Source organism: Phyllobates terribilis, unplaced genomic scaffold, assembly GCF_046119375.1.
Source record: "Phyllobates terribilis strain yellow unplaced genomic scaffold, ASM4611937v1 Scaffold_12__6_contigs__length_324123572, whole genome shotgun sequence".
NCBI lineage: Eukaryota > Metazoa > Chordata > Amphibia > Anura > Dendrobatidae > Phyllobates > Phyllobates terribilis.
In genome coordinates this window covers 252,648,547-252,660,703 of record NW_027362772.1, presented here as the reverse complement: position 1 = coordinate 252,660,703, position 12,157 = coordinate 252,648,547, and the positions used below count along the sequence as shown (strand labels likewise).

Here is a 12,157-nt window from a genome sequence, read left to right as displayed (position 1 = left end):
ACTAAAATAAAAAAAAATATGTATATAAAAGGGGTAATAAATTATATAGACAATAAAAAAAGTCAAAACCTAAATATTTTACATGGCTCGCATCTTTTAATTAACCACAGCTAATCCAGTATACTGCTAATAAATAGACATTTTTAATACTCATTATATAAGATCTAATATATGCAGGTCCAGGCCAGAAATAATCCTACACAATCCAAAATAAAAATTTTAAAGATACTATATTACCTGCTGAAATACTAACATATAGTATTACCCCTCTATAGCAAATATCACCTGAACATGTGTTTCGCAGTCTTTGTCAGTCGCTCCTGAATGGATTTGATGAAAAGACTCTTGAGAATTTAGAGAAAAAAATTTAGAGAGCAGAGTCTTGAGAATTTAGAGAAAGAAATAGAAATCCACAAAGAGAAATCGAAAAGAAAACTAACAGTGAATCTCTTAAGAAATTTTTGGAACCTCCAGAAAAAGATTGCGAAACGCACGTCAGAGGGGTCAAATTACTTGTTATTATGCCATCAGGTAAAATAATTTTATAAAATCTTAATTTATATATAATTTATTAAATTGTATAATAGGTGGTTTTTGGGATTATTTCTGGTCTGGACTCACATATATTAAGATCTTATGTAAGGTTTTTTTATTACGCAAAATATATTTATAACCAGCATGCTGGATTATCTGTGGTTAATTAATAGTTGCAGGCTCAGTGCTAGTACCTGATGTAATCATGTAAAATATTTGTTTTTGGCCTGGTTATAAGATCAATCTAATTTTTTATAGGGCTTTTTGCCTGATTTTTGAGGGTTATTAATAAACATATCTATTTTAATTATTGATGTATTGGTATTTTTTATGATTAGATGATTGGTTCATTATGTGATTCATTGTTTTTTTTTCTGATTATTTATCGGGTTGGGTTTTGTTGGATTTTGTAAGATTAATCCTTCTACATTAGTTTTAGGGACCACTATGGGATTTTAGTTACCAAAGTAAATTGTGACGACATCAAGGTGGTTACTCAGACAATTATCCAAACTTTATTGCATCAGCAAGCCAAAAAAATACCACGACGTTTCAACCTTTTACACGGGTCTTTATCACTTACTTGATAAAGACCATGTTGAGGGTGGAAACGTCGTAGGTTTTTTATGACCTGCCGATGGAATAATTTGTAGATAATTGCCAATGAACCTCCTGGATATCGTCAACCTTTTCTTTTACCAGGAAAATAAAAGTATTTTCCCACCACATTTCGACCCTAAAGTTAGTATCTACGCCAGGAAACCTCTCCATGCACATGTTAAATGTATCCATTGGCTAGATGGAGGCCAAAACAGGGTCCTTTTATCACCTGTTGGACCTCGATACGTCAGTATATTGCAACGTGGAATACTGGGGTAGACTAAGCTGTAAAAAAATGTGTCCATTAAAGGGGATTTACCATTTCAGCCATTCATTAGGATTTTGGTTTTCTGCATCGGCCAGAGAAGGTCAGGACTCCGGAAACAGCTGAGAGGACAATAGGGGTTAGGGAAACGCCGGATCCCGGTGTATTATACTTTTTCTATAATTCACAATATAGGAGTTACTGAAACCCATACTGTATAGAAGGGGAAAGACTCTCGATGAACATTTGTTCCTTTTCTTAGATGACACAAAGGTGAAGTTCCTGCATGTCAAAGACCTGGGCTCCAACAGCGTGAAGGCCACCTGGGGGTCCGCAGATGGAGAAGTACAAGGTTATCGTGTGCGGTGCCGAAGGCAAGCAGGCCGTTCCTCGGTTATCAGTGTAGCACCACAGACTCACAGTGTATATTTAACAGACGTGGCAGAAGGAACCATGAACAAGATCTGTGTTGTGCCGATTTATAAGAACAGAGAAGGCAAAAACCTGTGCCGAAAGATTCAGATACAACCGGGTAGGTGTCAGAACCAATGGAGAGACCTTACTAATCTCCTCAAGTCTAAGGAGTTGTCCAAAGGACTGCTGATTTTCCACTTTTGTCCATGGGTGGTGTCCAGAATGGCACCTCAGCAATATCGGCTTAAATTATAACTAAACTTTTATTTTTTTTAAATAATCTTGTCCAGCAAGAAAAGTTATGAAGCTTTGCAAATCACTATATGTGATTTGTCTTCATTTTTGTTATAAAAAACAAAGTAAGTGAGTGACTTCCAAACCCCTGCTTTTCCCCAGCCTTTAGCTGCAGTTGATATCACATTATACTAACTTGGAGTACAGATGATGGCAGTGATGTGTCATCACTGCCATCATCAGTACTCCAAATAAGTATGTTCTGATAATCAATGCAGCTGAAGCTGGGGAAAAGCCGGGGATTGGAAGCCACTTGCATGAAATGTTTGTTACAGGAATGAAAACAAATGACCTAATAAGGAAATTTACAAAGTTTTGTAACTTTCCATGCGGCACAAAATTATTATTTTTTTAAGTTTAGATACTTTTTAAGCATTTGTGTGCCGGCCATTATAAGGAATCTCCCCAAGCAACAAACTACTACAAATAGAAATAATTTTACAACAGGAGGAAATGCTTCCAAGTCTTCAACCAAACCTAATAATATTGAGTGAGATGAGCAGAGAAGGTGAGAGATTTTCTCCGAGCTCTTTGTATGAAATTACGGCCCGTCCTTGAGGATGGAATAGAGATAGGAGGCAATAAGCAATTACACTCAGCGTTCAATATAATCAGGGATCAAGCCGTGTCCTTGATAAATGCTGAAGGTTCGGACCGTGAAATGGTATCTCTGCATTTAGCTAAATGGCATTCATCAGCTTTTCATAATGAAGATGATCTGACTTCTGCAGATGATGTAAGTGGATGCACAACGTCTGTCATCCACTATTTATTTGAGAACATGGACAGCAAAAACTATAAGAAAGTTGGGTTGTCAATAAACTGGAGATTTAGAATAAGAAAATTGCTCACTTTTCAGTAGGACTACTATTTTTTTAGGCAGATTCCATCTAGAATCTGCCTGAAAAAGCATTGCGAAACCACAACAAAAAATTAACATAATGCACAGCCATGTCAAAACGACATTGCTGTGCACATGTTCAGTCTTTTGCTACTTTTTTTAACCGCTTCAGGATTTGGAAATAGCGAAGCCTTTAAAAGAAGGAACCTGTTCCTTCTTTCTCACCATTTTTATGGAAACTACATAGAGAAGATGCTGGTGGCGGAGCCACCACAAAAAAGATGGCACAGACGCCAACGAAGCTGCATCTGGAAAATGGAGCATGCTCCATTTATCCTTAATGTGGTTGTCAGAGAAAGCAGTCCCATAGACAAAGAGACAGGGGATAACTTTTTTATTTTTTAGTGGGGGGAATAACCCCTCAACCAATCTTGAGAATGGGGTTCCCAAATTCCAGTGTGAGCCTCCACTTTTTTTCACTTTTATGGGTCTGAGAGACCAGCTATAGAAGGGAATGGAGCGTTGGTCAAGCTTTCTTCTCCAAGTACTTTGCACTTCGTCTTCTGCACACTACTGCTCCAATTGCGCAGGGGGACCCCCATTCTTGCGATCGGTTAAGGTCCCAACTGACATACCCTCGGCACCTATTCTATTGTTAGGAGATAAATGTATTTAGTGGGAAACCACTTTAAAACAGAATATGTAATCACGTGGGGTGTCTGAAGGTCTATAATAGGTACCGTAAATGTAGGGACTCCATATGGCTCTGAGGACAAAGATATCCCATAACCAATGGGAATTGTCAGTTATTAACAATGCACTTATTTTTTTTCTTAAGGAACATCAGCAGACAGTTATTCAAGAATATCAACTCGGTAAAAGAAGGTTAAAGAGATGCCATGATGGCCGTCATGAATGGAACCAGACAAAAGCCACAAGGATAAGAAACCTTTTACTATCTGGACGTTTCTGCAGAAGAAGAAGTGCAAAGTATCGGGAGAAGAACTCAAGTGTGTAGACCTCAAGAAGAAGAGGAGATCATCTTGGGATCTTGGAATAATTCATTATAACATCCGTGTGGTCAAAATGATATCTTTGGGCCATAACTGTGTATCTCTCTCATAACCACTGCAGCGTGTTCCTAACACATCCATTTACAGGGGTTGTCCAACACTGGAGCATGACCGGTCCTAAGAATAGGCCATTGGTGGTGATACAACTCTCGATAACCCTGTCATTCAGTAGATTGCACAGGGCAGGGTGGTCCGATGAGCTCTGTGGCCCCCGTCATTATTATTTACCAGGCCGACCTCCACTCTTCTAGTCCAATTTAAAAGCCATGGGACACCTTCTGGGGACTTTTTTTTTTACTTAAGTTCATGCATTTTTGGCTAAAATCAATTTTTGCAATTGGGTTTCATTAAACATTTTGCACTATTTACCTTCTCTAGTCTCTATTGGTTCACTGTCTATTGCCGATTGCAAAGTGAGTTCACCGAGAACCCGTCAATGAGCTCATTCTGAGAGTTTGCAACTCTTTTTTCTGTCTTTTCCTGAGTTCATCTCAAATCATTTATGACAAAACAAAAATCATTTAAACTTCCATGTGGTCTGTGGTCATAGAAGGGCTCCAAAAAAGACAGATAAAAAAGTTACAAACTTTCAGAATGAGCTCACTGGTGGTTTCTTAGATAACTCATTCTGCAGTCATGAATACACAGTGCAACACAAGAAGCAATAGAAGGCAAACGGTGCAAAATTTTAAATGAAATGCAATTGAAAAAATATATATATTTTTAAGCCAAAATACATGAATTTAACTTATAAAAAATGACACCAAACATGTCCATATCCTTTAAGGGGTATTCTCAAGTTTGAAAGTCACATAGGGGATAGCTTTCGGATTTATGTGGGTCTGACTGCTTTGGCCCACACCAATCCTGTGTTCCGTGTTCTCTAAAGAGCCCCGGCTGAATGAATCAATGCGCACTACCGTCAACGGGAGCACGAAAAACCAGCCGGGTGCTGCGCTCCGCCATCTCCAATGGTTCCATTAATGAATGGAGCACAGTGCACATGATTGACCTCCGCTCCACTCAGCTGAGACTCCTCAGAGCTCCGGATCTCAGGCACCGCCAGCAGTCTGACGCCCAGTGATCATAAAGTTATTCCTTATCGGACGGAATATAAGATAATATAGATTATTACAGTGGTCCTAGCATGGGCCAAAGATTAAATCGTTAATTTTTATAGATGTAAATATCCAAAAGTGAGGAGGATTTGTTACAAGAGGAAAAACTCCTCCGCAAAAAAAAATAAAAATGGCATCAGTCACGAGAGAGAACAGAACCCCCACCATAAGCAGATCCCCGGGCTCTGAGCTGCTGACCCAACAGCATCTCAGTAATTGGTTGTGACGTTGTCGGGAGTGGGGGGATAAGCGGCGATTTCCTGACTTTGCACTACTAGACCGGGCTAGTGAGGTGGCGGTAGCACTATTCTGCCATTCTTAGAACCCACTGTATGGACATATTACAGGTGTCCAAATATCAAGGGGTTGTCCAGGACTATGATAATGATGACCTATCCTTATGATATGGAAGTCCTATTTTTGTCATCAATATCAATTGGGGGTCCAACACCCATTACCCCCACTGATCAGCTGATACCTGGCAAGAGTAATAAGTTTATGGAGCCCAAACACTTTTGTTGACTATGTAGTGGCCATTCTCGGTACTGCAGCTCGGCTTCTATTGACGTGCATGGGAGTTGAGCTTTAATGTAGGGCGCTGTTGTGGTCGACTCCATATAATGTGTACTCCCACCGTCTGACCTGTTAACCACTGATGCCAGTTGTAGGACCCCCACTGATCTGATATGTAATGACCTTTCCTAATGGTAGGGTCACACGACAATATAAAAAAAAATCTTCCAGAAAAGTCGGGACGATTTTTTTCTCACTTGTCATCCGTATACAATCAGCTAATAATCCTTTACAGTTTCCTGTTACAGAACTGCAATGTATACGTAAATATCGGATGCAATACTGTAGCTCCGTACAGCATCTGATTTTTATTCTCACACCCATAGACTTGAATGGACGAGTCTCCTTCGATTTTCGGAGGAAAATTGTGCATGCTGAGGGTTTTTTTCACATGTAGATTCAGTGGAAAAAAAAAATCACTCCTATGTACTTCCCCATTGAATAACATTGGTCCTTTTTTTTAAAAAAAAAAAAATATAGAACTCAAACCGAAAATACAGTCGTGTGAACAAGCCCCAAGTGTCGCATCAGTCTGCAAGTTTACTTTAAGGTTAGGACTCCGCAGTTATATGATGCAACAGGCGACCGTGGGATTGTTGTAAAAATTTCAATTTTTGGAAATGTCATACGTAATGAAACCCTAAGGTCACGTCACTGTCACACTAATCCAGTGCCACATAGATACTTTTCTTATTATCTGCATCTCTAATGGATGGCAAAATGTGCATTGATTCTAAAGCAAATGTCCTAACCTTAGAGAAGGGGGCGTACAAAAGTCACAAAGTGACATGTTACAGGCCTGTGCATAGGGAGTGAGCGCTGTGCATAGCCGGGCTACAATACCTACACGCGAGCAGAAACACAAGCAACATTGAAAATTCTGAGAATCGGAAGAGGAGGAACGACTAGGGAAAGATCTGATGCACATATGATTCTTATGGAGAACTACCACACTCAGAATGTCTTCTACTATGTCTCTCTACACAAAGGAAACCAGATTCCCTACAGCTTCCACATCGACAATCTCTAGACTTTGTGATCTTTTTTTTTTTTTTTTTTTAAGTATTTTTTACTAACTTTTTATATTTGTTTGCTGCACAATAAAAAGGTTACAAAACAAAAACAGTGAAATTGTCCAAATTGTTACACAAATTTCTATTGAAGCACAGAAATCATTTTTTCATGAATAGTAATAATAGTTTATACTATCTCTATAGGCAGCAGATGTAAGCGGTATTAAAGAGATCGTCCACTACTCAGACAAGCTCTTCTCGATTTCTATATTTCCCCCTTGTAAAATAATAACATCTATAATCACTTCCGGTGCCGTGCCAGCGATGTCGGCACTGTCTCTCCCAGAGATCACATGACATTATGTCATGTAATCCCTGGGGCTAATCCCTGCCTTCGGACGAATCACATACATCTGTAGGAAGTGAGAAAGCAGCATCCCCCTCCTCTACTTACTGTTTTATACTAAAGGGGGTTTTATTTAGAGACTGGGGGAGTTTTTGAAAATTACAGACCAATGTCAGGCAGGTAAACAGTAATTACATGTCATCGGAAGGTGTTATACACCGGGGAAGGGGGTGGCAAGGGGCTGGATGTTATACACCGGGGAAGGGGGACGAGGGGCTGGATGGTATACACCGGGGAGGGGACGAGGGGCTGGATGTTATACACCGGGGAAGGGGAGGGAAGAGGGGCTGGATGTTATACACCGGGGAAGGGGAGGGACGAGGGGCTGGATGTTATACACCAGTGGAGGTGGGGGAGAGGGCTGGATGTTATACACAGGGGAAGGTGGGGCGCGAGGGGCTGGATGTTATACACCGGGGAAGGGAAGGGACGAGGGGCTGGATGTTATACACCCGGGGCGGTGGGTGGGGGGGGGGGGCAAGGGGTTAGATGTTATGCACCGGGAAGGGGGGGGGCAAAGGGCTAGAAGTTGTACACCTGGGGAGGTGGGGGGCGAGGGGCTGGATGTTATACACCGGGGGAGGTGGAGGGCGAGGGCCTGGATGATATACACCGGGGAAGGGAGCGAGGGCTGGATGTTATACACCATGGAAGGGGGGGGGGGGGAGGGGCTGGATGTTATACACCAGGGAGGGGACGAGGTGCTGGATGTTATACACCGGGGAAGGGGAGGGACGAGGGGCTTGATGTTATACACCGGAGAAGGTGGGGGGCGAGGGGCTGGATGTTATACACCGGGGAAGGGGAGGGACGAGAGGCTGGATGTTATACATCGGGGGAGGTGGGGGAGAGGGCTGGATGTTATACACCGGGGAGGGGACGAGGGGCTGGATGTTATACACCGGGGAAGGGGAGGGAAGAGGGGCTGGATGTTATACACCGGAGAAGGGGAGGGACGAGGGGCTGGATGTTATACACCAGGGGAGGTGGGGGAGAGGGCTGGATGTTATACACAGGGGAAGGTGGGGCGCGAGGGGCTGGATGTTATACACCGGGGGGGGCGAGGGGTTAGATGTTATACACCGGGAAGGGGAGGGAGAGGGGCTGGAAGTTGTACACCGGGAAAGGGGGGGGGGGCGAGAGGCTGGATGTTATACACCGGGGAAGGGAAGGGACGAGGGGCTGGATGTTATACACCCGGGGCGGTGGGGGGGGGGCAAGGGGTTACATGTTATGCACCGGGAAGGGGGGGGCAAAGGGCTAGAAGTTGTACACCTGGGGATGTGGGGGGCGAGGGGCTGGATGTTATACACCGGGGGAGGTGGGGGGCGAGGGCCTGGATGTTATACACCGGGGAAGGGGGGGGGGGTGAGGGGCTGGATGTTAAACACCGGGGGGGGGGGAAGGGAGCGAGGGCTGGATGTTATACACCGTGGAAGGGGGGGGAGAGGGGCTGGATGCTATACACCAGGGAGGGGACGAGGTGCTGGATGTTATACACCGGGGAAGGGGAGGGACGAGGGGCTGGATGTTATACACCGGGGAAGAGGAGGGACAAGGGGCTGGATGTTATACACCGGGGAAGGGGAGGGACGAGGGGCTGGATGTTATACACCGGGGAAGGGGGGGGACGAGGGGCTGGATTTTATATACCGGGGAAGGGGGGAAGAGGGGCTGGATGTTATACACCGGAGAAGGTGGGGGGCGAGGGGCTGGATGTTATACACCGGGGAAGGGGAGGGACGAGGGGCTGGATGTTATACACCGGGGGAGGTGGGGAAGAGGGCTGGATGTTATACACAGGGGAAGGTGGGGCGCGAGGGGCTGAATGTTATACACCGGGGGGCATACACCCGGGGAGGTGGGGGCGAGGGGCTGGATGTTATACACCGCGGAGGGGGGGGGAGGGGTTAGATGTTATACACCGGGAAGGGGGGGGCAAGGGGCTGGAAGTTGTACATCGGGGGGGGGGCTAGATGTTATACACCGGGGAAGGGGGGGTGAAGGGCTGGATGTTAAATACCGGGGGGGAAAGGGGGCCGAGGGCTGGATGTTATACACCGGGGAAGGGGGGGGGAAGGAGAGGGGCTGGATGTTATACACCAGGGAGGGGACGAGGTGCTGGATGTTATACACCGGGGAAGGGGAGGAACGAGGGGCTGGATGTTATACACCGGGGAAGAGGGGGGATGAGGGGCTGGATGTTATACACAGGGGAAGGTGGGGGGCGAGGGGCTGGATGTTATACACCGGGGAAGGGAGGGGGGCAAGGGGCTGGATGTTATACACCGGGGAGGGGACGAGGGGCTGGATGTTATACACCGGGGAAGGAGGGGGTGAAGAGGGGCTGGATGTTATACACCGGGGAAGGAGGGGGGGGAAGAGGGGCTGGATGTTATACACCGGGGAGGGGGTGAGGGGCTGGATGTTATACACCGGGGAGGGGGCGAGGGGCTGGATGTTATACACCGGGGAATGGAAGGGACGAGGGGCTGGATGTTATACATCCGGGGCGGTGGGGGGGGCAAGGGGTTAGATGTTATACACCGGGAAGGGGGGGGCAAGGGGCTAGAAGTTGTACACCGGGGGAGGTGGGGGGCGAGGGGCTGGATGTTATACACCGGGGGAGGTGGGGGGCGAGGGCCTGGATGTTATACACCGGGGAAGGGGGGGAGTGAGGGGCTGGATGTTATACACCAGGGAGGGGACGAGGTGCTGGATGTTATACACCGGGGAAGGTGAGGGACGAGGGGCTGGATGCTATACACCGGGTAAGGGGAGGGACGAGGGGCTGGATGTTATACACCAGGGAAGGGGGGGGACGAGGGGCTGGATGCTATACACCGGGGAAGGGGGGGGGCGAGGGGCTGGATGTTATACACCGGGGAAAGTGGGGGGCGAGGGGCTGGATGTTATACACCGGGGAAGGTGGGGGGCGAGGGGCTGGATGTTATACACCGGGGAAGGGGGGGGGGGCGAGGGGCTGGATGTTATACACAGGGGAAGGGGAGGGACGAGGGGCTGGATGTTATACAACGGGGAAGGGGGGGGGGGCGAGGGGCTGGATGTTATACACCGGGGGGGGGGGGAAGGGGGCGAGGGCCTGGATGTTATACACCGAGGAAGGAGGGGGGTAAGAGGGGCTGGATGTTATACACCGGGGAAGGGGAGGGACGAGGGGCTGGATATTATACACCGGGGGAGGTGGGGGAGAGGGCTGGATGGTATACACAGGGGAAGGTGGGGCGCGAGGGGCTGAATGTTATACACCGGGGAGGGGCGAGGGGTTAGATGTTACACCGGGGATGGGGAGGGACGAGGGGCTGGATGTTATACACCCGGGGGGGGGGCGAGGGGCTGGATGTTATACACCGGGGGGGGGGGGAGGGGTTAGATGTTATACACCGGGAAGGGGGAGGGCAAGGGGCTGGAAGTTGTACATCATGGGGGGGGGGCTAGATGTTATACACCGGGGGAGGTGGGGGGCGAGGGGCTGGATGTTATACACCGGGGAAGGGGGGGTGAAGGGCTGGATTTTAAACACCGGGGGGGGAAAGGGGGCGAGGGCTGGATGTTATACACCGGGGAAGGGGGGGGGGCTGGATATTATACACCAGGGAGGGGACGAGGTGCTGGATGTTATACACCGGGGAAGGGGAGGGACGAGGGGCTGGATGTTATACACAGGGGAAGGTGGGGGGCGAGGGGCTGGATGTTATACACCGGGGAAAGGGGGGGGGGGGGCGAGTGGCTGGATGTTATACACCGGGGAGGGGACGAGGGGCAGGATGTTATACACCGGAGAGGGGACGAGGGGCTGGATGTTATACACCGGGGAAGGGGAGGGACGAGGGGCTGGATGTTATACACAGGGGAAGGTGGGGGGCGAGGGGCTGGATGTTATACACCGGGGGGGAAAGGGGGCGAGGGCTGGATGTTATACACCGGGGAAGGAGGGGGGGAAGAGGGGCTGGATGTTATACACCGGGGAGGGGGAGAGGGGCTGGATGTTATACACCGGGGAAGGGGGGGGGGCGAGCGAATGGATGTTATACACCAGGGAAGGGAGGGACGAGGAGCTGGATGTTATACACCGGGGAAGGGAGGGGGGCCAAGCGAATGGATGTTATACACCAGGGAAGGGAGGGACGAGGAGCTGGATGTTATACACCGGGGAAGGGAGGGGGGCCAGGGCCTGGTAGTTGTACACCGGGAGGGGCTGGATGTTATACACTGGGGGGCTGTATGTTATACACCGGGGAAAGGGAGGGACGAGGGGCTGGATGTTATACACCAGGGGGTGGGTGGGTGGGGGCGAGGGCTGGATGTTATACACTGGGGAAGGGGGGGGGGGCGAGAGGCTGGATGTTATACACCGGGAAAGGGGGGGGGGGCGAGAGGCTGGATGTTATACACCGGGGAGGAGGGGCAAGGGGCTGGATGTTATACATCGGGAAGGTGAGGGCAAGGGGCTGGAAGTTGTACACCTGGGGGGGGGGGGAGGCTGGATGTAATACAGCGGGGAAGGGGGGGGGGCGAGTGGCTGGATGTTATACACCGGGGGGGGGGGAAGCTGAATGTTATAAACCGGAAAGAGGGGGGCAAGGGGCTGGATGTTATACACCAGGGGGCGAGGGGCCGGTTGTTATACACTGAAGGCAAGGGGCTGGATCTTTTTCACCAGGGGGGAGAGGGTTCAGATGTTATACATCAGGTGGAGATGGGCCGGATGTTATACACGAGTGGGCAAAGGGTCCACATGGAAAATTGGATGATATACAGTACAGACCAAAAGTTTGGACACACCTTCTCATTTAAAGATTTTTCTGTATTTTCTTGACTATGAAAATTGTACATTCACACTGAAGACATCAAAACTATGAATTAACACATGTGGAATTATATACTAAACAAAAAAAGTGTGAAACAACTGAAAATATGTCTTATATTCTAGGTTCTTCAAAGTAGCCTTTTGCTTTGATGACTGCTTTGCACACTCTTGGCATTCTCTGGATGAGCTTCATGA

At 48.0% G+C, this 12,157-nt stretch overlaps 1 protein-coding gene across 1 annotated transcript in view; it reads left to right on the top strand.

The window, feature by feature from the left end:
- VWA1 (von Willebrand factor A domain containing 1) overlaps positions 1-6,835 on the top strand; it is an 89,013-nt gene extending 82,178 nt beyond the window's left edge. The window contains exons 15-16 of the mRNA XM_073656841.1: positions 1,662-1,931; positions 3,787-6,835. Of these exons, the coding sequence (XP_073512942.1) occupies positions 1,662-1,931; positions 3,787-3,827 (311 nt within the window). The 3' untranslated portion in view covers positions 3,828-6,835. The remainder of the gene's footprint in view (positions 1-1,661; positions 1,932-3,786) is intronic.
- The last annotated feature ends 5,322 nt before the right edge of the window (positions 6,836-12,157 follow it).